Source organism: Hypanus sabinus, chromosome 4, assembly GCF_030144855.1.
Source record: "Hypanus sabinus isolate sHypSab1 chromosome 4, sHypSab1.hap1, whole genome shotgun sequence".
In the NCBI taxonomy this organism is placed as follows: Eukaryota; Metazoa; Chordata; class Chondrichthyes; order Myliobatiformes; family Dasyatidae; genus Hypanus; species Hypanus sabinus.
In genome coordinates, this window is record NC_082709.1 from 49,017,022 (window position 1) to 49,043,958 (window position 26,937).

Here is a 26,937-nt window from a genome sequence, read left to right on the forward strand (position 1 = left end):
CGCCCCTTCCAATTCTCCAATGAAACAGCACAGCTCGCCCTTCGCTAGGAGGAACCACTGAGAGCGTCTTTTGCTTTGCGAGCACGAGCTTCTGTTCGACCAATTGGAATCAATGTTATTTTTTTAAATTGTTTTAGTAACGGATGAGGCGCAAGCCTTAACGGATCCGCTACCTACCGAGAGGGAAGCGTTCCGTAACGGGGCCAGCCCTTCGTTTTCGGCGTGGGCTGAGAGTCTAGGCGCGGACTCTTCAGTAAATAGTTGCTTGCAGAGCCTGCATTTAACGTTACTCTTAGGAAGGGGATGGGGAGAACTGTAAATCTGAAACTAACAAAAAATGTTGTAAACACATTCTAGGAAAGACGAAAGATCTGATGAAGGGCGGTGGATCTGAAGGCTTAACCCCAGTTCTTTCTCCACAGAACGCCTTGGCCTGAGTGTTTGTAGTATCTTCTCTTTTACAAAGGTTAGTGGATCTTTGCCTTTCCTCGGTAAGATTTGGATGTAACAGAGAATGGAGCTCGAGGAAAATCAAATAGTATTGTTTTAGATGGAGCTGTAAACTCCACTCCCTCTGCACAATTCTCACCTCACCTGCAAACCCGCAGATAAGGGGCGTGCTGTAGTAGTCTGGCATACTGACCTCAACTTTACCGAGGTCCAGCGACAACTCCTCTCACTTACCCCTCGAACAGGACACCCCCCCCCCCTTCTCTTAATTCCTCTGTCACGCTGCATCTGCATCTGGGATGAGGCTTTTCATTCTAGAATGAAGGAGATATCCTACTTTTTCAAAGAAAGGGGTTTCTCTTCCTCCAGTATCAATGCTGCCCTCAACTGCATCTCTTCCATTTCATATGCGTCTGCTGTTACCCAAAATTCCTGCAACCTTACCAGGGATAGGATTCCTCTTGTCCTCACCTGCCACCCTACCAGCCTCAGAATACAGCACATAATTCTCCAGAACTTCTGCCAAATACAATGTGATCCCACCATCAAGCTCATCTTCTTCCCCCCCCCCCCCCCACAACTTTCTGCTTTCCACAGGGGTCACTCCCTACGCGACTCCCTTGTCCATTCCTCCCTCCCCACTGATCTCCCTCCTGGCACTTATCCTTGCAAGCAGAACAAGTGCTACACCTCCTCCCTCACTACCATTCAGGGCCCTAAACAGTCCTTTCAGGTGAGGCGACACTTCACCTGTGAGTTTGTTGGGTCATGTACTGTGTCCGGTGCTCGCAGTGTAGTCTCCTGTATATCAGTGTGATTCGACGTAGATTGGGAGACTGCTTTCTCAAGCATCTAAGCTCCATCTGCCAGAACAAGCGGGATCTCCCAGTGGCCAGCATTTTAATTCCAATTCGCATCCTGTTCAATATGTCCGTCCATGGCCTCCTCCACTGTCATGATCAGGCCATACTTAGGTTGGAGGAACAACTTCTTGTATTCTCTTTGGGTACCTCCAGCCTGATGGCATGAACATCGTTAATTTCAGGTAACCCCCACCCCCTGCACCATCTCCCATCCCCTTGTCCCTCTCTCACCTTATCTCCTTGCCCACCCATTGCCTCCCTCTGATACTCCTTCCCCACCCTCCCTTTTTCTTTCTTCCATGGCCTTCTGTCTCTTTCACCAATCAACTTCACAGCTCTTTGCTTCATCCCTCCCCCTCCAGGAATAACCTGTCAACTGGTGTTTCTCTCTCCTCTCCCCACCTTTTAAATCTACTCCTCAGCTTTCCCCCCCCCCCCCCCCCTGTTTTGGCCTGAAATGTCAAATGTACTCTTTTCCTAGATGCTATCTGGCCTGCTGAGTTCCTCCTGCATGTTGCTCGGATTTTTGGCATCTGCAGATTTTCTCTTGGTTGTGAAGGGATAAATAAAATTGTGGAAGATATCTATTGGCCTCTGGGCACTTGTAACAATGAATGGTGCATTAGGAAATCAAACATTGCCTCAAGATTCAAGGGAGAAGAGTTAGGACAGAGATGAGGAGAAATAGTTTTTCCCAGAAAGTGGTGAATCTGTGAAATTTTCTGCCCAGGGAAGCAGTTGAGGCTCTTTCACTAAATATATTTAAGATGCAGTTAGATAGATTTTTATGTAGTAGGGGAAATTGAGGGTTATGGGGAAAAGGTAGGTAGATTGAGCCGAGTTTACATGATCTTATTGAATGGTGGGGCAGGCTCGATGGGCCAGATGGCCTATTCCTGCTCCTATTTCTTATGTTCTAAAGTGCATGTAAGAAGAACTGATACAATAATCGTGGAGGATATTTGATCAACATCAAGGCAGTTATGGAAAAGGACAAGAATGGTCCTCAGCTTGAGTTTCTAAATTAAGGGGAGGCTGATTTCATTTGTGTAAGACATGGTGAAAGTAGATTAGGAGCAGATGTTTGTGTGTAAAACAAAAGGATAAAGGAAGATTTGCAAGAGTTCAGGGACAGGCACTTCCAGTGAGGGTGAAGAAAATTATGAAACTTCAGATGTCAAAATTTATTGGTTTGATATGGGGTTGGGGTCAAATTGCAGGTGTAGACAGTTATAAAAACAAGTAAGTTGAGGATTATAGAGGGTTAAGGAAAGAACATTTGAGAAGGAATAATAGCCTTTCTCCTTAAATTCCTCTTAAAACTTCTCCCTCACCGTAATCAAATGCCCTTTTGTAAGGTGAAATCCTACCTTGCATTTGGAAAGCAAACATGAGGAAATCTGCAGATGCTGGAAATCCAAACAACAACACACACAAAATGCTGGTGGAACACAGCAGACCAGGCAGCATCTATAGGGAGAAGCACTGTCGATGTTTTGGGCTGAGACCCTTCGTCAGGACTAGCCGAAAGGAAAGATAGTAAGAGATTTGGAAGTTAGTTTAAAGAAAATAAGTTTACTTTTTCTATAATTAAAGTAGGTTGATTATTTGAAAAGAGATTTATGGTGGTGTATTTGCATTTATTGAAGCATATAGACAGTTTTTATTTGGTTAAATTTGAGTGAAGATTTGATGTTTACAGTGCAATTTATCTCTTAAGATCCTAATACAGACTGCATTTAAAGCATGGAAAGTGGAGCGATGTATATGAAAGGATCCAACATTGGTTTAGAATTTTCTGATAAAATGAAGGAGCGAAGAAATGGTATGCTGAAAAAGACGAAATACAATGCTCTCCTGACCTCTAAAATTAAGACCAAGATTCTAAGTAAGTAATCATTTGCTTCCAATACACTACTGTTCGAACAATTATTTTTCTGAACTCTATCATGCTTTGCAATCAATTTCAGTAAATCTCACCAAATTAAAATTGTAATGAAATTTGAATTATCTTCTGTAGATTCCTCAAGACTGAGGATTATAGTAATTCGTTTTTTTTTTATGGATTGTCCTGTTTGGAGCCTTGCTGAAACACTTCAAAGTGCTGAGAACATTAAACTGTAAAAGAGGCTATTTGTGAAACTATCCATTTAGTTAGCAGAGGCCCAATAGTAATGATCATTGAATAAGCTATTCATGTGATTTTTTTTATTTTCTGGTGGCTAAATTGTGATAGTTCGGTTTGTGCAAAATATTTTTGGAAAACTTGACAAGGGTATTACTGATGGGGCCAGCAGTTATTTCCTGACCTACTAAACCAGTGATGTTTGAACCTAAAGACCAGTTCCACACACAGTAGTTTATAATCGGCTAATTTCAAATAATTTTATTTAAACTGGATGCACAACACTTTGCTTCTGGTGCTAAACAAAGCTGCTGAGGGGGTCATCTGTGGAGGCAGAGGTAGTTGGCGTTACATGTCAAGACCCTGCAGGACCCTCCTGTGGGAGTTTAAAGGAGAGATGGCCTTTTATAACCATATATAAACCATATAACAATCACAGCACGGAAACAGGCCATCTCGGCCCTCCTAGTCCGTGCTGAACTCTTAATCTCACCTAGTCCCACCTACCCGCACTCAGCCCATAACCCTCCACTCCTTTCCTGTCCATGTACCTATCTAATTTTACCTTAAATGACACAACTGAACTGGCCTCTACTACTTCTACAGGAAGCTCATTCCACACAGCTATCACTCTCTGAGTAAAGAAATACCCCCTCGTGTTTCCCTTAAACTTATGCCCCCTAACTCTCAAATCATGTCCTCTCGTTTGAATCTCCCCTACTCTCAATGGAAACAGCCTATTCACGTCAACTCTATCTATCCCTCTCAAAATTTTAAATACCTCGATCAAATCCCCCCTCAACCTTCTACGCTCCAATGAATAGAGACCTAACTTGTTCAACCTTTCTCTGTAACTTAATTGCTGAAACCCAGGTAACATCCTAGTAAATCGTCTCTGCACTCTCTCTAATTTATTGATATCTTTCCTATAATTCGGTGACCAGAACTGCACACAATATTCTAAATTTGGCCTTACCAATGCCTTGTACAATTTTAACATTACATTCCAACTTCTGTACTCAATGCTTTGATTTATAAAGGCCAGCGTTCCAAAAGCCTTCTTCACCATCCTATCTACATGAGACTCCACCTTCAGGGAACTATGCACTGTTATTTCTCGATCTCTCTGTTCCTCTGCATTCCTCAATGCCCTACCATTTACCCCGTATGTTCTATTTGGATTATTCCTGCCAAAATGTAGAACCTCACACTTCTCAGCATTAAACTCCATCTGCCAACGTTCAGCCCATTCTTCTAACCAGCATAAATCTCCCTGCAAGCTTTGAAAACCCACCTCATTATCCACAACACCTCCTACCTTAGTATCATCAGCATACTTACTAATCCAATTTACCACCCCATCATCCAGATCATTTATGTATATTACAAACAACATTGGGCCCAAAACAGATCCCTGAGGCACTCCGCTAGTCACCGGCCTCCATCCCAATGAACAATTATCCACCACTACTCTCTGGCATCTCCCATCTAGCCACTGTTGAATCCATTTTATTACTCCAACATTAATACCTAATGACTGAACCTTCTTAACTAACCTTCCATGTGGAACTTTGTCAAAGGCTTTGCTGAAGTCCATATAGACTACATCCACTGCCTTACTCTCGTCAACATTCCTCATAACTTCTTCAAAAAATTCAATAAGGTTTGTCAAACATGACCTTCCACGCACAAATCCATGCTGGCTACTCCTAATCAGATCCTGTCTATCCAGATAATTATTAATACTATCTCTAAGAATACTTTCCATTAATTTACCCACCACTGATGTCAAACTGACAGGTCTATAATTGCTAGGCTTACTTCTAGAACCCTTTTTAAACAATAGAACCACATGAGCAATACGCCAATCCTCCGGCACAATCCCCGTTTCTAATGACATCTGAAAGATCTCCGTCAGAGCTCCTGCTATTTCTACACAAACTTCCCTCAAGGTCCTGGGGAATATCCTTTTCTTTCTTTTTCAATCTTTTTATTGAATTTCATATATAAAAAAACATAACATAATATTGTATTAAATAGGTTACAAGTACATTAAACTTAAAGTTAAATTAATAACAAGATAATAATATCTTATTAAACTATTGGCAAAAAGAAAAGATCATATAACAATCAATCTAACCTATATTGATTATACATAAAAGGGATTAAGAGTAGTCAACAAAAGAAAAGGGAATATCCTGTCAGGACCCGGAGATTTATCCACTTTTAAATTTCTTAAAAGCGCCAGTACTTCCACCTCTTTAATTGTCATAGGTTCCATAACTTCCTTACTTGTTTCCCACACCTTACACCATTCAATATCCTTCTCCTTAGTGAATACCGAAGAGAAGAAATTGTTCAAAATCTCTCCCATCTCCCTCGGCTCCACACATAGCTGACCACTCTGATTCTCTAAGGGGCCAATTTTATCCCTCACTATCCTCTTGCTTTTAATATAACTGTAGAAACCTTTCGGATTTACTTTCACCTTATTTGCCAAACCAACCTGGTATCTTCTTTTAGCTTTTCTAATCTCTTAAGATTCCTTTTACATTCTTTATATTCCTCGAGCAATTCCTTTACTCCATGCTGCCTTTGTCTATTGTAGACATCCCTCTTTTCCCGAACCAAATTTCTAATATCCCTTGAAAACCATGGTGCTTTCAAACCTTTAACCTTTCCTTTCAACCTAACAGGAACATAAAGATTCTGTACCCTCATAATTTCACCCTTAAATGACCTCCATTTCTCTATTACATCCTTCCCATAAAACAACTTGACCCAATCCACTCTCTCTAAATCCCTTCGCATCTCCTCAAAGTTAGTCTTTGTCCAATCAAAAATCTCAACTCTCGGTCCTATCCTGTCCTCCATAATTATATTGAAGCTAATGCTATTGTGATCACTGGACCCGAAGTGCTCCCCAACACATACATCTGTCAGCTGACCTATCGCATTCCCTAACAGGAGATCCAACACTGCCCCATCTCTAGTCGGTACTTCTATGTATTGTTGCAAAAAACTATCCTGCACACATTTCACAAACTCTAAACCATCCAGCCCTTTTAGAGAATGAGCTTCCCAGTCTACGTGTGGAAAATTAAAATCTCCCACAATCACCACCTTGTGTTTACTACAAATATCTGCTATCTCCTTACACATTTGCTCTTCCAACTCACGCTCCCCATTAGGTGGCCTATAATACACTCCTATCAGTGTTACTACACCCTTCCCATTCCTCAATTCCATCCAAATAGCCTCCCTAGAGGAGCTCTCTAATCTATCCTTCCAAAGCACCGCCATAAGATTTTCTCGGACAAGCAATGCAACACCTCCTCCTCTGGCCCCTCCTACTCTATCACACCTGAAGCAACTAAATCCAGGAATATTTAGTTGCCAATCACACCCTTCCTGCAACCATGTTTCACTAATAGCTACAACATCATAATTCCAGGTATCAATCCACGCTTTAAGCTCATCCACCTTTCTTACAATGCTCCTAGTATTAAAATAGATACATTTAAGATACTCTCCACCCCCTCCTCTCTTCTCATCCCTAACAATGCATTCAAATTTATTATCCTTTTCTTTCTTCTCCCCTACATCTTCTCTTATTTCTCTTACATCTTTCTTCTCTTATAAGAAATAAAAGACAGGTTGGCAGATGTAACAAAACGAGGAGGGGAACAAAGGGTAGATGGAGTCAAGTAAGGGATGTCAGCTAACTACTTGCCTCCACAGAAGTTCTCTGACCAGTAGAGTTCCTCCAGTGGCTTGTTAAAATTATGTAAATACTTAGTTCAACTAAATTGTTATTTGCAATATTTGCTTATCCAAGTAAGTTATTCTTTCCATCCTACCAATTTATATTCATGACTTCTGCTCTATTTTCAAGCAACTGTAAACCATGGACATATTGCAACAAAATAGAATTAATTGAATGTCTTTTAGATAGGCAATCATGTAATAATATTTAAAACATTTCTTTATTTAGATAAGGTACTTATTTTGTCCTTATGGCAAACAAAATATTTCAAGTTTATTCTCTAAGTATCAGACTGTTGAATTGTTTGGAATTTGTTTATCCCTTGAAGATAAAGGTTGAAAGTTGTGCTGAGGTGAGCAACTTTTACAGTAGGAATAATTCATTCTTGCAAGTTATGCATCTGACTAAATCCAGAACAATTTGTTTCTTTTAGACAGCTCATCCATGATGAAAATCTCACTTAAAAATAACAACAAAGCTCTGGCAATAGCTCTTGCTAAAGAGAAACAAAAATATAGAATCCTTGAGCAGGAAAACATGATGCTTCAAAAAGAAATGTGCTCTCAGAGTTATGACATTGTTGCGCTGCAGCAAAGGCTGACTACTCAGGTATTAAAGATATATTTCTGATTTCTGCTCTAAATGTCAACCTCAGTTAATTTGGCATGTTAACTTGATCACTTTCTGGGCCTGCTGAATTTTTCTCTCTCCTATATTGATAATTCATTTCTATCTGGCTCCTTGTAAATTTAATCTGAAAGTTTATAGAGCATGAGCTTGCATACAGAAAGCTGATTTTGCAATATATATGTTCAGGTACAACTTAAAGGCATGGGTAGATGCACTATGAATTGGAGGTTGGGTATGGGGAAGCATTTAGGATTGAAATCTGATTATACAGTCTAATGTGTAGGACTTGAGAGGTACTTAAGAGAATAGCTTATTTTTAAATTTTGTTTAGATGTAATGTGTAGTTCAAGACTGCAAGTGTGACCCCTGGATGTTATTTCTTTTGAGAAATAGAATGCTAAAATTTCAATCTTGGAAGAATATTTGATGAAGATAAAAAGCTGTTTCTCAGATGCTACAAGTTATGTGTCAACTGCGATCAGTATCTGCGAATGTGATGTAAGGATTTTCCTTGTCCTTTTTTTTTCAATAAGTTGAACTTTTGAAGTGACTATGCACATTACATTTAATTTGTTTTATTTAGCAAAATGTAGATTTTTGGTGTTCCTTATTCCCTCTTCCATTTCTCCTTTCCATCACTGTGCAGCACTCCCTCAATATAGTCAGAGTAGGTCATCCAAATTAGTCATCTTGAAATTTATTTGATCTATAGTTTATTCAGTGCAAGTTTGTTGTGGAATAATGGAGTATTGATTTTTATCCAACCCACCCCACCCCAGCACCACAACTTTATCATTTCCTGTCAGAGTCACCGTATGTACTCAACACATACAAAAGTTGGATGAACTCAGCAGGTCGGGCACATCCGCTGAAATGACAGGTCAGGCTGTCCTGACGAAGGGTCTCGGCCTGAAATGTTGACTGCTCATTTCAATGGATGCTGCCCGACCTGCTATGTTCATCCAGCTTTTGTACGTGTTGATTTGACCACAGCATCTGCAGTGTACTTTGTGTTCACCATATGTACTGATACTCTTGTGTGTATCGAGCCACACTTAGGCTGGAGGAACAACACCTTGTATTCTGTTTAAGTAGCCTCCAACTTGATTGCATGAACATTCATTTCTCAAACTTCCAATAGTGCCTCTTTTTTCTTCTTCTTCCCCCCCCCCCCCCCATCATTTCCCATCCCCTTGTTGCTCTCTTGTTATCTCCTTGCCCACCCATTGCTTCCCTCTGGTGCTCCTCCCCCACCTTCTTTCTTCCATGGCCCTCTGTCTCTTTCACCAATCAACTTCCTAGCTCTTTGCTGCATCCCTCCTCCTCCAGATTTCACCTACTGCCTGGCATTTCTCTCTCCCCTCTCCACACCTTTCAAATCTACTCAGCTTTTTTTCTCAAGTCCTGCCAAAAGGTTTCAGCCTGAAATGCCGACTACTTTTTTCCATGAATGCTGCCTGGCCTGCTGAGTTCCTCCAGCATTTTGCTTGTGTGTAGTGTCACTTTATGAGCATATAGTCTATATGTGTGTATGTATGTGTACACACACACACACACACACACACACACACACACACACACACACACACACACACACACACACACACACACACACACACACACACACACACACACACACACACACACACACACACACACACACACACACACACACACACACACACACACACACACCCCCTTACCTATTTATATTTATCTTATTGTGTCCCTTTTTGTGCTGCTTCAGATCCAGAGTAACAATTATTTCATTCTCCTTTACACTTGAGTAACGGAAATGTCATTAAACAATCTTGAATCTTATTTTGTGAAAATTAGACTATAACTTTAATATAAATAATACTTGTATTATTGGAATTGAAAAATTCGTTCTGTTTTACGTAGCTTCAAGAGCATCAGTTGAATGGTTTGTGTGAAAGAAGCAGTACTGTGTGTCGGGGTTACAGCTCTAGCTTGTAAGTAACCAATCCTAAACGAAATGGTAATAGTCTTTCAAAGTTGAGAGATTACTATTGTGCTACTGTTCCAAGATTTGGAACAGGAGCTGATATTTTGTAACATTGGAGTTCAATAAACTTAGCTGACAGTAATTCAAGTATTTTATTACTATTACATTAGAACTTCAAACATGTTTTTTGACTACTACTTGGTAGTCTTGCCTTTTAATTTTATTGGCAGTATCGAGCTGCTGTTAAGTTTTCTTTCTTGCCCGGGGCATCACTCAGTAGTGACCAATTGACAAATTTTAGATTAACTAGTCCTTGTTGACAGCACAATTTAGGGGATGAATGGGGACAAATTAGGGGAAATGTGGGGGGCGGGTAGCGTTCAAGTTTCTTGGTGGGTGGTAAGTGGCACAATAACTTGAGGCACAAGACCTGACCAACCATTAGAAGAGCAGGTGCTTCCAAAAAACAAGAATGAGACACTGGAACACCGGAAGAACCACAGCTGTGCAGGCGGTGAGCACTCATTGTCACAACGGGTCTGAAACTTCAATCTCGTTCGACCTTGCCAACCAAACATGCGTCATTGAGGACGTATAAATTAGAAACCAGTGTCTAACAGTTCTCCTTGACTCATATGGAATGAGCTCATGCTATTTAATAGTTGGTAAGTCAAGTACACCCTCTCAACTTTCTCTGCAGATCTACAGAAACCTGATCATGCAATGATACAGCACTGGCTGGAACCAGACAGTGAAATAGTCAGTCAGTGAGCCTGCTGGCCCCAAGGTTTCCTCTGGAGATGTCCAAAGTGACATCGGCTTTGTGTGTATGTGATTGAGAACCATCTTTGGAGATTGAGACCTTGCATGATTGGTCAATCACACTAACTGCAATAGGATAAAGGTAGCTTGTCGAGCACCAGCTCTATCCTGACTAACATTCAGATTCCAATCTGAATCCTTGTCAACATAATTTTCTCTGTTGTGATCCTCTCAGCTTTGCCTCACCAATCCTTTGTGTGCTGCTACATCTTTCCATCCCTGTCAACTCACTCCCATTGTCAACATCTGATGGGTATTCCCAGCTTCTGTTAATTTTTATTTTAATATAGCCCCATTAACGATGGATAAATGCATACAATGTGATCTGAGTCTGAAGGCGCTGAAGCCTTGAATTTTAATCCTGCTAAGCAAAAGAAGCTATAGAAAGTGCATCAATACAACACTACTTACCTGGAGTAAGGGTTTTATTCCATTCTCAGTAGATCAGCTATGCCCCATGTGTTTTATTTGAAATACTGTAATGTCCAATGAAGCCATTGCAGGAATACTTCTGTAAAAGACACCCTGAAAAGATTACTTATGGCATTTCATCTTCAGTTCTAGAAGATAAAAGAAGCATTTGAAAAGTGTTGCACACTTGAGTTATTTGCTAAGAAAGCTACAAATGACTTTGATAGTGATCTCATTGCTTATAACATTTCCAAACTGATAGCAAATAGTAGAAAATCTGATACAATTGGTGAAAGATTAATAATGTCTGCTGTATCAGAAGTGCTCACCACTGTTCTCAAAATGGATACCAGTATTTTAAAATCATTTCCTGTGTAATATGTAGTTCATTGTATTGACAAAATGAGTGAAGGCTTTGAGTATCAACTATGCACAGAGCTACAACAAACAGCATTTGGGATATAATTAGAAGAAAGACATTGCTAATGGTATATGTACAGTTTATCAAAAGCTGAAAAGTTTATGAAGACGTTCTCTTTTGTAAGAAGTTGACAACAAATATCAACAGAGAATCAACCTAAAGTGAACTCAACGTATATTGATGATATGGTAAAACAGGTTGGCAATACTAATTGTCCCACTAGCCTTGCCCCTTTGCCTGGTTAGTCATTGCCCCTCATTCTATCTTTCATCCAGTTTCCTCAGTAGTTCACCCACTTTGCCCTCTCATTCTGTAGTTCTTAGGATTTCACCATTTACGCACCCCAACAGTAAAACAATCACTAGCTTGGCTAATCAAAACAACAATGGCTGTAGTTAATGTGCTCTACTGATTTATAACTCATAAAAATAAGGATTCTAGACATAGGCATTGCAAACAGTTTCATTTATTTTCACTCACACAGTTGCATCAGTTTGTAAACAGCAGAGTGGCCCAAAAGACCCAAGGAACAATTTGGCTGGGTTTTGGGAGCAGGAGCACCACACCCGACACAGACAGATTTAACCCCATAGTTTGGCCTTGCTGAGAGGTGTGGAGGTTGGATTGGATGGTGAATAATTATATCAGAAAGTTAACGAGGTGTGTCGTGGAGAAAGCCTCTGTATATTTGTAAGTTTTTGTACATGTTTGATTTTATTTGTCTATTTGTAAATACCCTTTTCAGAACTTTTGCTCTTTTTTTCACCTGGCACTAAATGAAATGCTTTGCACTAACATTCTGTTGCGCTTTACCATCAGTTTTTTCCAACTGGTGACCCTTGTTGGGCATGCTTACCCACACCTGAGAGCAAAATGTGAGTGAGGATAAAAGTATTTGAATTAGGAACATGATTTCTTGTGCAACAGATGGAGCACCATGTATGACAGGTCGCCATGCTAGATTAGTGGCATTTATGAAAAAAGTTCCAAGTCTGTTCGCAATCCATTGTGTAATTCATCAACATCTTGCAACCAAAATCATCAGCCAGTAACTTTTTCAAGCATGACTCTTGTAATATCTGCTATGAACAAAATTAAAACTCATCCCTTAAATAGCAGATTATTTTGCCAGTTAGACCAAGATTACGATTTTGAACTCTTGCTGCTTCACGCTGAAGTGCATTGGCTGTCAAAAGACTGCTGCTTAAAACATTGATCTTTTTGACACAGTCAATGACAGCTGCATCTCTGTCCGAACGAAACAAAGCTCGCCCGTCTAGCTGGATAGCACCGTCTGAAATCCCATCAGTGAGCCATGTCTCTGAAGACATACGCGGAGCAAACTCTGTACTCCCGCCGAGTAGTTCGTTGGAGTCGGATGTAGTCCATTTTTGTCCAAGAAATTGGCCTTTTTGGGGTATGGAGTACTCCTTTTAGCCAAATTAGTCCTAATGAACTGAAGATATTGTTTCTTTATGTTGGTGTATCAGGAGCCTTGTTCTTTCATGAAGTACAATGAAAGGAAATGGGAATATGCATTTTAAAATGTATGTAAGAGAAATTGATACCATAAATGATTCTCTTTGCTTGCAGAAATACTCAGTTGCCATCAGGAATCCCACAAAATCTTGAAATTCATCAAACTGGTGGCATTAAGAGTAACTCTGCTACTGTTAATGAAGCTGCACACAAGCCATTGGAAAATGCTGAATCTTCAATCTGTGCTCCTACATCTCAAACCTTTAACCTGAGTTTCCAAGAAAACTTTTCCTTAGAAAACTTAAATATGAGAAGTGTACAACAGCCTATTCAAGGTATGCATGTCTACTTTTAAAAATAATTGAATATTATCATTGTGTACTGTGTATTCATGTAGTAAATTAGTGTAGTACTAGAATGTATACAAATAAATTGTTGAACATTTAATCATTCTTACAAGGGAGAGAGCCTGTGGTATGTCAAATACCAGGTGAAATGTGAAGCCTTTGGGGTAACTGCAAGTCTGTGTCTTTGCTGTTTCTTTGCTCACAAATGAAGTGTAAAGGCATAAGGTAGATTGAGGTAGAGGGGAGAAGAGTGAATGTTAAGGGTGGGTAGTGTCTTTGATTATGCCGGCTGCTTTACTGAGGCAGTGGGAAGTGCAGACAGAGCCCATAAAGGGGAAGCTGGTTTCTATGATGCACTGAACCGTGTCCACAACTTTGCAGTTTCTTACAGTCACTAAGAGAACAGTTGCCATACCAAACTGTACACCCCAATGGATTGCTTTTTATAATGCATCAGTAAAAGTTGATAGGGTCAATGGGGATGCTTATTCTCCTGAAGAAGTGTTGGTTGGTGAGCCTTTTTGACTGGTATCTATGTGGTTGGATCAGGACAGACTATCATTGATGTTCTTTTATAAGAACTTGAACTTGCAACCCTCTCTACCTCCACTGCTGAGTGTGCTCCCTGCCCCACTTCCTGACATCAATGACTGACTCTTTTGACAATTTATCTTTTCCTTGACATTACACTGGAATGTTGATCAAGATTTCTTTTTTGTTCTTGGGTCTATGGAGTTTTAATTGCTGTTCTGCCTTTGCAGCTTCAGGGCTTGTGAGAAAAAGCAGGAATGCTTCAGTTTTATTAAAGAATAATGATGAAAGCAGAAATTACTAGATTTTTGTTCTTCATTGCCACAGTCTTAGTTTTGTGTATGAGTATGTGGTTGATAATGAAGTGGACAGCATAATCACTAAGTTTTACTTTTGTATTTTAGATGATGTTTCAAGTCATCCTATGGTTCTTCACAATTTCAGAACATCAACAACTGATATTTATGGTCAACTGGCATCACTTGTTCAGCAAAACCCTGAAGCGGAGCTGAGTGGGGCTATATATGCAAATCAAAATATCACGCTAAGAAGAAAAGATTCACATTCTCGAAGTTCTAAAATGTCCATGGAAGTAATCAAGAAAAGCAACACGTCTCTGGCTAAAGAATCCTTATCAAGGAATTCTGTATCCAGTGAGAGCTTGGAGTTCAGCAGGACAAGTTTGCCCGTGTTAGAAGCCATAACTATACCAGAACAGACTGCTTCACAGGTTTCTGACATGAGAATGTGTGCAGCCGATGAGTTCACGGAGGAAAAGTCGGCTGAGCTCCAGAAAAAGGAAGAGATGGCCTTTGATGCAGAAATGGATCTAATAGCTGATGATGTAGCAGGAACTTTTACTGCTGCAACCAAATCCACAAAAGGCAGATTTAAAAAACCAGAAGGAAATCTGGAAATTGAAACACAACCTGATCATGTGGAATCTCTGCAAAAAGTAAAACGATCCAAAGGAAACAAATCCAGAACTAAAGGCAGTTGTAATACAAATCCTCTTGTGTGTGAAAAGAAGCCAAAAAATTGCTTCCAGACACTTTTGAATTTGGACCAAGCATTTGAAAATAATAATGAGGTGTCCAATATTGGACTGAGTAATTGGTCAGTGGGTAAAGAGAACATCCATAAAAATAGTGCTGAGGAACATAGTCAGGTTATAAATAGTTTGCCAGCTAATATAAAGAAAAATGTTGAGGAAACACCACTTGCAACTCAAAAAGGGAAGAAGAGTGTTCAAGAACTTTTATCCAGTATAATGGTACAGTTGAATAGGAGTGATTATAATGAACTGGAGATAAATGAAAATCCAGATGATGCACAAGAAAGCAATGTAATTTCAAACGCTTGTCAAGAAACCCATGCTAATCTGAAAGGAAAGATTGCCCCAAAAACATCTAAGACAAGAAAGCACAAAAACATCAAAGAATGGCAATCTAATCAGGTTTTGCATAAAAATAGAGGATCTGAAATTGAGGAGATAGATAGTGATGGCTATGGTAATGTATGTAACAGGAAAGCTGGCCGAAAGACACTTGTGGTGACAGAAGAGCATGTGACTGTAAAAGAGAACCAGTCTAGATCAACTGATCAGGAGAAATTTGAAAAGCACCAAGTGATAGCAATAGGTGAATGCTCACAATGTCCAGAAGTGAGAAGTGGTGCCTCTGAGGAAAATACTGTTAGTAAAGGCAAGGCTAAACGTGGTACATCTGTGTGTAAGCAAGGCAACACCACAAAACAATGCTCAGTAATATGTCAGAATGATACCAAGAGTGAATTGCACATGGCAGAGCATACAAGTTGCAGAAGAGTTGACTCTGCATTTGAAGCTTGCCAACTGCTTGAAATGCACAAAAATTCATCCACCCTACAGAAAAATATAGAGCAGCCTGAAATGGTACCAGATAAATGTGTGGAGGTAGACAATGCAAGTTGTGAAGTCTCTCACAAAGAAATTAGCAATAGAAGGTCTAAGGAAAATAGAAAAACTTTTATAATACGTAAACGGCGTAATACCATTAAAGACAGTTCCTCTGAAGTAATTAACAATGAATGTAGACAACAGGCCATAATAGCTGAAAACCTGCCAAATTCAAAAAATAGCATTGAAGCTACCAATGTGTCACAAGAGAATGTGAAAGAAACCTCAGATAAAAGAACATCCCTAACATACCAAATGCATGATGATGTTGAAAATTCATCAAACCAACCTGAGAAAATGCAAAACAAAGAACAACATCCAGTGGCAATTAACCAGTGCTTGAATAGTTTGGTGAAGAGGAATCAGAAATGTTGCAAATCAAAAGCAACTCTGGAAAACCTTAATAAAAAAGAGGGGCTGGTTGAAACAACAGTTTTTTGTAAAAACATTAAATGCCCAATCCAATCAATAGTGCTGGAGAAACATGCAGGGTGTTATAAAGTGAACAATGAACCAGGATTGTGTGAGGAGATCACCTGTATGAATTCAAAAAATGGAAGCAATTTTGGAGAGAAAACATGCACTAATGGTTCCAATCACTCTGACCAACAGCTGTTGAGCGTGGATAATACTGGAGCGGATCTTGCAGCAACACAATTTTCAGAAGTTTTAGGTATGCTTTTATTTCTGTTCAAACAATTACTTCAACTAATTAGAGTAAATAAAATATTTTCCAAGATATATCAAATTACTCCGAATGTAGGTGTCAAGAATGAGCTAGGGCAAAGAAAAATATCAGATAATTTTACTTATTAAAACTTTTGTTTAAAATTCTGTTGCTTGTGTCCTTGCTGGTGTCAAATCCCATTCACATATCACCTGTACTCATTGGTCTACATTCTTGCCTGGGTAGGTAATACAGTACTTTTAAGTCCACTCTTTCAAATCCACTTAAATTTTGACAAACTTGCTATAACACTGATAATGATGTAAAATGCATTGGAGCAGTTGGAAAAAATAAATGTGATTTTGGTCCAACTGAATTAAAATATACTCGTCCTCATTAAATTTGAGTCTGAGTCACATAATTTAGTCTGGAATTTAAAAGTAATATTGTTAATCTTTAACAAGAATGCAACAAAAAAAATCCAACAATTTACTGGCATTTCTGATAAACTTTAAATGAGTTGTGTATTGCCTGTTTGTGGAATGAAAGAATTAATTATGGGAGGGCAAATGAAAGGGTGAAATTGATTGTGGTAGGTGGAGAAAGAAACGATCTGTTTTATACTTTATAGTGTGATTGAATCAAATGTGCCTCTATCTGGTTGTCAATTATACATTTGGGTTCCAACTAAATGTTAGGCTAATGTACAAATAAAGCCCTAAGGGCAATGACAAGCAATTAAGAGGAAGTCAAGTAGACTATAACAGATGAACATCTTTAAAATATTAATAAAGGAATTGGGACATGAGCAAACTAGATCATTTAATCAGGTAAATTTGCATAAAATAAATTGCAGATTTGATCTTGAATGCTACAGTAAAAGATGTAGTTGAATAAATACAATTGTGATTGTTCTGATGTTGAATGCTTTTCTTAAAGTTCATTGGATCCTGTTTTATCCATTATTAACTTCTAACAATATTTGAAAAAAAACTCTTCTGTATATTGTTTCAATGAATCATTAATTTAAAGGGAAAAATAAGTACTAATTTTCTGGTGGTCATTGCACTAAATAGAATGGTTTATAAATGTTCTAAATTGAGTGTGCAAAACCCAGCAAAAAAGTACTAATTTTCACACGTATGCTACAAATTATACAAGTTTATTCTCGCACATGGTAAAAAGTAACTTTTGTACTCTTTCAGCTTGATTTGTAACTCCAGGAACAACTTAAATCCATTAGTGACTAATAGAAGTACAGTGGAATCTGGTTCACTGGGCGAGCAGCTGACTTGGGATAATTTTTTTTAAAAACTCAACTTATTGATTCCTTTCATTGGGACAGGAAGTTATTGCAGAACAGTTTCTAACTAGTGTCAGTTGTGTCTGCTTGTGTGGCCATTCTGTGGCTAATACTGTTGGTGCAGCAAAAAGTTTTTAAATGAGGCCAGTTGCGTGTATTTATAATCAAAAAGCAGTGATCTTTCTCTCTTCTAGTTGGTGAGAAATAAATAGTAAGACAATTCAGAACTGTTTTGCTCACTGCAGTTTCAAACATAAAGTTGGTTTTCACAATTTCACTGTTTCAACAAGTTAGAAACTATGAAGAATTTGAAGATATAAGCAATCAACTTGAATGCCGCCTTTGGTCACTGGCCCTTCACACGCATAGCCTTTGTTGCTGCACAGCTGGAAATTGCTTTTATATATGATAAAAGCATTGCCTCAAAAATATTACAGCAATGCTGTGATTTAAAATTTGTTATTTCTGAGAAAATTAAGACTAATTATGTTAAACCTACATGTTTAGAAACAAATTTGAAGAACTGTCAATTCTTGTTGGCATCATCTGAACATTTCAGACTTCTGGTGCTAACTGTGAGCATGGAATTGGTGTTGTGAATTCAGTCACATATAAACCCAGAAACAGACTAGACGTGGAACATCTGGAAGGTCTGATGAGGATTAAAACGTAGCTTTCATCTGGATAAGAAAATGAATTTGGACCGAGTTTATAGACAATAGATTTGTAATAAAGATAGATGAGTAAAAGTTTACACAATGTGAAAGAATTTACTGTATTTCATTACACTCCAATTTATAAATAATATCAAAAGTGTATGATTTTTGAATTTCCAATCTTAATATTCATTGTATGCATGTTACAAAAAAAATTAAGTGTCATTCAGTTTTCAGGTCGTGTTTTAACAAAAAACCAAAAAATTCTGATCAGAGCAATGGTTGGTTCACACAGCTGAAAAAAATTAGAGGGAATATTGCCTTTGGTCCACACTAGTCACTCAGCTCTCACCTGCGGCTCCAAGTAGCTGTTTGCACGTGACAGCAGCTATACCTCAGTACACCATTTCAATAGGCAAGCTAAACTAGGTGAGGGTAGCTAGCAGGTCTCATACTGCAGTGAGACAGGGGCATGTCTGTCCTAGCATGCAAAGTCAGTTTCAATGGGCCGAGCGAGTCAGATCTACAATGAGATTTAATGGCCTGGGAAGCAGTTCTGCAACGTTACATAGAGAGTGAAGGGCAAGATGAGACATTGAAGAAGACATGGAAATCCACTGCAACCAGGAAAAACTAGTCGTGACCCACTCGTCCCACTGGTCCTGCACCTCCAAGGTTGAGAGAGTGGAACTGCCTAGTTCTATAGCTTTTCCACTTATTAAAAACTTTCCACCCAGGTTTCATGTCAGTGTCAGGAATGATGGATGACCACCAGTTGTTCTGCATTTCATACATAGATATAATTTGTTACTCAGTTCAATGGTACTTAGTCTTTCTTTATCTTTTTTAACTATTTCCATGAGACTTCAGCTAATTGGGGCAGCTGCAAAATATACTGGTCCTAATGTATCTCAATGAAACAGAATCCACTCTATTACATAAATAAAATAGCAGTCATTCCCCAGGCTACTCTGTGTTGTGGGATTTGCCCTTCAGGTCACAGGCCATCCTGCTTTGGAAATATTTCCATTCCTTTATTATTGCTTATCTAATTTTTGAGATCCCAACCAAGCATCACTGTGGGAATTTCAGCACTACACTAAGGAGAAATGTACTGGTTCATGAAAGTAGTTCGTCGTCATCTTCCCCAGAACAACTCGGAACTGAATAAATACTGGTGTTGCTCATGAAGTCCACATCTTGTAAAGTTGGCTTCCAGTTTCACATTAATCTGGATTTTCCTGTAGAATAATGTAAGTTTACCCATCCTCAGAATTATGTATTTCCTGCACAATCCCTCTAGAATTTTGCGGTAAAATCAATATTTATCATTAAGTTGGACTTATCAAGTGGATCAACGCTGAAACAACTTTTTAAATGAGACAAACTTGTTGATAAGGAAAAATACTTTCACTGAAACCTCATGATCCTAAAGTGGAGAATAGAGACTACAAATGCATTTTCTTTCCAGACTTTGCACTGAATGCTTTTTGTTTCCAATGATCATCCTGCCATAAATGCATAAAATAAATTATGGAGTCATTGGATGTGATCCTGCATTTAAAAGCCAAGTTACTGTAATAGATTTTTTAATCTGTAGTGCTTGACATTTTCTACTGTGTCCATATCAACCTGATGTAATAACCAATGGCCTGTTTCCTTCACCTTTTACCCCATACAGAAAAGAAAGAATATAAAGTTCTCAAAGATGTGTCAAACTTAACTCCCAGCAAATTTAACTGTCAGTTACAACTTTCAGAAGGGAAACAAGGACTCGTGTGTTTACGCAGCAAACGCCAAGCCACTGTAATAGCAAACTACAGAGAGCCAACCCTCAATAGGTATGTGAATTTTGTTAATTTGGTTTTACTCAAAAGCAATATACTGGTAAAGCATGTTGGATTAAAATCACTTCAAAAAGTTGTGCTTCTTTATCTAAACTTAGAGAATGTGTTTGCTGCTCTCAAACAAGATTCTAATCCTGTTTGAAAATGAAGTGGCTGAGCAAAGAAGGCTCCCTCGCATGTCCTGCAGAGAAAGTCAAATTAAGGATGCTAATTGCGACTATTTCATTTTCCATATAAATTGCCCAACTACTTGAAACTTGAAATTTAAAAGCATTTTAAGAGTAGTGCCCAGTGGTTCAGAGCTGTGAACAACCTAGGTGGGACTCTTTGTTCTTGATGCCAATGTTGCTGCATTGAGGGTAAATACTTTTGAGACCAAAATTAATTAATGAACAAGAAAAAATGTAGCTTAAATATGGCAGTGCACCAACTGATTTAATTCCAGGTTCTGCCATCCACACCTGGTAGAGATCTGTGAGCTAAAAGATTAGTTTTGGGCTGAGTATATTTGCTAATAGTGGATTTCAGTCTCCTGATTAAAAATACATCTTGTGCTAATATTTGATGAAATGACACAGAACCTGAAGAATTGAGAATAGAAATTATAACATGGAACAGATTTCTGTGCAGCTCAACTGCTTCTATCTGTTTTAATTATACTCATAAGCAGCAGCTCCTAACCACATGTTAATACATTCCACTGACCTTCTGACTGCCAGCACAACGTATTATGAGCTGACTTTAATCTGTAATTTTCCAGCATTTTAATTTCACAACTATATTTTTAAATACTGTCCATTTTTTCCTCATCTTAAATCTAATGAATCTCTTCACTGTAGATTCCTCAACTGTTGAAAAGTCTGTTTCTATTTACCCTTATTATTTTAACACCGACAAACTCTGTAATTTTCTGTTCTACTAAGAATGGTTGTCTTTAATGATTTACAGTTAATCAATGCTGTACTCAGTTTTAATGTTTAAGCAGATTTAAAACTGCACAGCACTTTAACTACAAAACACAAATTCTGCAGATGCTGGAAATCTTGAGCAATTCACACGGATGCTGGAGGCACTCCCAAGTCCCTTTACACCTCAGATTTTTTAATTTTCTCTCCATTTACAAAATAGTCTATGCTTTTATTTCTTCTACCAAAGTGCATTACCATATACTTCTGAACACAGTATTCCATCTGCCACTTCTTTGCTCATCCTCCTAATCTGTCTTACATCCTCTGTAGCCTCAAAACTACCTACCCTTCTAGCTGTCTTCATATTGTCTGCAAATGTTGCCACAAAGCCATCAATTCTGTCGTCCAAATCATTGACATAACATAAAAAGAATCAGTCAGTTGGGAATCAGTCCCAACACAGACTCCTGTGGAATACCACTAGTCACTGGCAGCCAACCAGAAAAGCTTCCCTCCATTCCCATTCTTTGCCTCCTGCCAATCAACCACCACTTTATCCATACTCCTTCCTGGGCTTGTAGCTTGTTAGGCAGGCTCATGTGTAGCACCTTGTCAAACACCTGCTGAAAATCGATTCTCCTTTGTCTAACCTGTTTACTATTTCCTCAAAGAATTTCAACAGATTTGTCAACCAAAGCTTTCCCTTAAAGAAACCATGCTGACCTTGGTCTGTTTTATCATGTGACTCCATGTGCCTCAAAACCACATTCCTAATCAATTCCAACATCTTCTCTACCACTGAGGTCAGGCGAACTGGACTATAATTTTTCTTATTCTGCCTCCCTCCCTTCTTGAAGAGTGGAATGAGATTTGCAATTTTTCAGTCCTCCAGAACCATGCCAAAATCTATTGATTCTTGAAAGATCGTTATTAATGCCTCCACAGTCTCTTCAGCCACCTCTTCCAGAACCCTGGGATGTTGTCCATTTGGTTCAGGTGTCTTATCTGCCTTCAGATCTTTCAATTCCCAAAGCACCTTCTTCCTAGTAATAGCAACTACACTCACTGCTGCCCCCAGCAGTCTTCAAACTTCTAGCATACTACTAGACACATTTATTTCACCCCTATTACTACCTGTCAGCTGAACAATATCTACTCTTGCTTCCCTTTTACTTTTTATACATCTGTAAAATACTTTTGTTATCCTCTTTGATATTATTAGCTATCTAACCTTCATATTTCATCTTTTTCCCCTTTATGACTTTTTTAGTTGCCTTCTGTTTTTAAAAGTTTTCCACTACTCAAATTATTGTACTAATTCATGGTGTCTGCCTCAATGTACAGTGAAAGTCTGTTTTTTTCTTTTATCCAACTATGCTCACATTAAGATTTCAAAAATCAAAACATAAGGACCCTTTTTTAAGCTGTGTCAGCAAACTACTATTTATGCCTCTGTCCACTGGAGTATCAAAACTCTACACAAGTAGCTGTATCTGTAATCTCCACTTATGAGTAACAGCTTTAGCACTGTAAACATCCTTTAAATTGTTTTGTGCCATAAATAAAGATATCAATGATGAAAGTTAGAAAAGGAAATAAGAATATGTACATTCAAGGCCTACTTCAGTGCTGTACTGCACTGCCGTAGCAACACACACAAGATGGTGGAGGAACTCAGCAGGCCAGGCAGCATCTATGCAAAAGGCACAGTCGACGTTTCAGGCCAAAACCGTTTGGCAGGACTGGAGAAAAAGTACTGAGGAGTAGATTTGAAAGGTGGGGTGAGGGGAGGGAAAAACACCAGGTGGTAAGTGAAACTTAGAGGGGGAGGGATGAATCAAAGTCCATTTCACACACGTCTGCCCTTACCCCATCCTCCAGCCATCCTTCCAGGAATAGGGTTCCTCTTGTACTCACCTACCACCCTCCCAGCCTCCATGTCTAGCACATAATTCTCCAAAACTTCCGCCACCTACAACTGAATTCTACCACCAAACACATCTTTCCCTCCTTCCCACTTTCTGCTTTCCACAGGGATCGCTCTATATGCGACACCCTTGTCTATTCATCCCTCCCCACTGATCTCCCTTCTAGCATTTGTCCTTGCAAGCAGAACCAGTGCTACACCTGCTCCTACACCTCCTTCCTCACTACCATTCAGGACTCCAAACAGTCCTTCCAGGTGAGGCAACATTTCACATGTGAGTCTGTTGGGGTCCTATACTGTGTTTGGTGCTCCTGGTATGGCCTCCTGTATATTAGTGATACCCAACATAGATTGGGAGAACACTTCGCCAAATGTCTATGCTCCACCCACCAGAACAGGCAAGATCTCCCAGTGGCCACCTATTTTAATTCCACTTCCCATTGCCATTCCAATATGTCCATCCATAGCCTCCTCCACTATCATGATAGGACCACACTTAGGTTGGAAGAACAACATTTTATATTCTGTTTGGGTAGCCTCCAACCTGATGGTGTGAACATCAATTTCTCGGAACTTTCAGTCATGCCTTTCCAACACCCCCCACCCCTACAACTTTCACCATTTTCCATCCCCTTTTCTCTCTCTCATGTTATCTCCTTCCTCACCCCCTCTTTTTTTCCTCCGTGGCTTTCTGTCTCTTTCACCAATCAACTTCCTAGCTTTTTGCTTCATCCCTCTTCCTCCAAGTTTCACCTATCACCTGGAGTTTCTCTCTCCTCTACCCCCACCTCAGCTTTTTTCTCCAGTCCTGCTGAAGGGTTTCGGCCTGAAACATCAACTGTACTTTTTTCCATAGATACTGCCTGGCCTGCTGAGTTCCTCCAGCATTTTTTGTGTTGCTCAGATTTCAAGCAGATTTTCTCCTGTTTGCACTGCCATAGGTATATTTTGAATGAGGTATTAATGTCCAGCTGCCACCTCAGGTGTATGAAAGAAAGCAAGGCAATAGACAATAGACAATAGATGCAGAAGTAGACCATTTGGCCCCTCGAGCCTGCACTGCCATTCTGAGATCATGGCTGATCATTCACTATCAATACCCAGTCCCTGCCTTGTCCCCATATCCCTTGATTCCCCTATCCATCAGATATCTATCTAGCTCCTTCTTGAAAGCATCCAGAGAATTGGCCTCCACCATCTTCCAAGGCAGTGCATTCCACACCTCCACAACTCTCTGGGAGAAGAAGTTTTTCCTCAACTCTGTTTTAAATAACTGACCTCTTATTCTCAACCCATGCCCTCTGGTACTGGACTCTCCCAACATCTGGAACATATTTCCTGCCTCAATCCTATCAAATCCTTTAATTATCTTAAACGTTTCAATCAGATCCCCTCTCGATCTCCTCAATTCCAGCGTGTACAAGCCCAATCTCTCCAATCTCTCTGCGTAAGACAGCCCTGCCATCCCAGGAATCAACCTAGTGAATCTACACTGCACTTCCTCAATTGCCAGAATGTCCTTCCTTAAACCTGGAGACCAAAACTGTACTCAATATTCCAGATGTGGTCTCACCAGGGCCCTGTACAAATGCAAAAGGACATCCTTGCTCTTGAACTCAATTCCCTTTGTAACAAAGGCAAACATTCCATTTGCCCTCTTCACTGCCTGTTGCACTTGCTCATTCACCTTCATTGACTGGTGAACTAGGACTCCTAGGTCTCTTTGCATTTCTCCCTTACCTAACTCTACACCGTTCAGACAATACTCTGCCCTCTTGTTCCTGCTTCCAAAGTGGATAACTTCACATTTATTCACATTGAATGACATCTGCCAAGTATCTGCCCACTCACCCAGCCTATCCAAGTCTCCCTGTATTCTCCTAACGTCCTCTTCGCATGTCACACTGCCACCCAGTTTAGTATCGTCAGCAAACTTGCTGATATAGTTTTCAATGCCCTTATCTAAATCATTGACATAAATCGTAAAGAGCTGTGGTCCCAATACAGAGCCCTGTGGTACCCCACCAGTCACCTCCAGCCAGTCCGAGAAACACCCATTCACTGCTACCCTTTGCTTTCTATCTGCCAACCAGTTTTCTATCCATGTTGAAACCCTGCCCCCAATGCCATGAGCTCTGATTTTACTCACCAATCTCCTATGTGGCACCTTATCGAATGCCTTCTGAAAATCTAGGTACACAACATCCACTGGCTTACCCTCGTCTAACATCCTTGTTACACCCTCAAAAAACTTCCATATTTTGGCAACATTTTATTCACTTGTTCAAATGTTTCTGGTATTGCTCTTCGTGAGATTTTATAGGGCAAACTATGTGTACAGAGTTGAAGTGATGCTCAGAAGGCTAGAAAAGGTTGTGAGGATCCTGTTGTGAAATACTGAAGGAATTTGTATAAATTCCATTAACTGCAGCAAGGAGTTTAGGTCTTACCTTGCAATGCACAATCCAGTTTAAGGAGTAAATGATCAGGATGGAATGTTTTGGTTGAGCAGTGGCTATTCAAAGGTTAGTGTCGCTCTTACTCAGTTGACAGTAGACCTCTTCTTCACAAACAAGACAAAATCTGCAGATGCTCGAAATCCGAGCAACACACACAAAATGCTGGAGGTACTCAGCAGGCCAGGTAGCATCCATGGAAAAAAAAGTCAACATTTCAGGCCGAACGTCAGCAGTGTGTTTTTCCATAGATGCTGCCAGGTTTGCTGAGTTCCTCCAGCATTTTGTGCATTTTGCCCTCTCTTCTTCTTGAGTTAGGATTGGATTTAAAGTTTACATCTACAAGACTCAGCATCAACAAATGCCTGCAGCCATTTGGGCTCTAAATAGAAGTCTTTCAAGTAGGCACATTCACAGCATTCCCAATATTGCATTTCTTCGTGTGTGTGGTTGATCATGAAACTTGGATTACCTCATCAGTTCTATGGATTTATCATTTGCAGTATTTTCATATTTATGAACTGTGCAGAAATGTTCAAATTTAAAGAAATTATTGCTGCAACAATTCATGAACGTGTTTTCTTATTGCAGGAAACTGCGTCGAGGGGATGATTTCACAGATACAAAATTTCTACATTCACCAGTATATAAAAGTGGACAGAAAGAGAAGTGCCGAATACCAAAAAGCAACAATTAGGTACATGAGGCAGAGGGAAACGACTTGTATTTTATTTTCTTTGGTTTTATAATTTTCTAAACTTCCTAAAATGGCAGTTGAATTAATACTTAGATGTCACCTTCTGAGATATCAGAACTGAGTAATTGTTTCAGTATTATTTTAGGTTTGATTATGTAGCTAAAGGTTTTGTAACTAGGTTAATATACTTGTGTAAATATTAAGACTATTGCAAAAATGCGAATACCAGCACTACCATTGTTACTATATAACGGATGGAGTACAACTCAAGCATCCTACTTGTACAGATAGTTACTCTACCTAGTTTTGTGCAGAATTAATGCAGCAGAGCTTGTATGTGCTGCAAAGCTGAGCCTTATTATGACAACCTACTAATTCTGAGGTCGCTGTGATCAGTTTCCACCTTGCAGGAAGAAGCAATCCTTGAACAGGTGACGATGCGGTGGAGAACCTAGTTCAACAATAGTTTTGTATATAGAATGGGTTCTGGCTTCTTGCTGTAGCTTGTGTAATTAGTTTTGTGTAGATTGGGCAAACTTGTTAAATGTATGTTGGCCGTTTTCTGTTTGGTTGATAAACCAAGCATTGTCATGGATTTCTAAGTATACTTGTCTGAGTTTTGTATTGCATTGAACTTGACAGTTGAACCTGAATAAATACTTGAGATGCATTAAATATAATGCTCTGTGAAAATGTTTAATCACAATTGTATAATCAGTGACTCATACC

The 26,937-nt window shown here is 39.4% G+C and overlaps 1 protein-coding gene across 2 annotated transcripts; it reads left to right on the top strand.

Annotated features, from left to right (window-relative positions):
* The first annotated feature begins 77 nt into the window (after positions 1–77).
* On the top strand, positions 78–26,937 carry LOC132392248 (shugoshin 2-like). 2 transcript variants are annotated; one of them, XM_059966087.1, is made up of 9 exons: positions 78–466; positions 3,034–3,201; positions 7,638–7,813; positions 8,228–8,332; positions 9,737–9,807; positions 13,048–13,268; positions 14,216–16,420; positions 20,055–20,214; positions 26,103–26,937. In XM_059966087.1, the coding sequence occupies exons 2-9, from the start codon at positions 3,060–3,062 to the stop codon at positions 26,206–26,208; spliced, it is 3,186 nt and encodes a 1,061-aa protein (XP_059822070.1). In that variant the 5' UTR covers positions 78–466; positions 3,034–3,059; the 3' UTR covers positions 26,209–26,937. The 2 variants fall into 2 exon arrangements, with proteins under 2 accessions (XP_059822070.1, XP_059822071.1); XM_059966088.1 differs by lacking the exons at positions 78–466; positions 3,034–3,201; positions 7,638–7,813; positions 8,228–8,332 and adding an exon at positions 11,939–12,144 and having other exon boundaries at positions 9,787–9,807.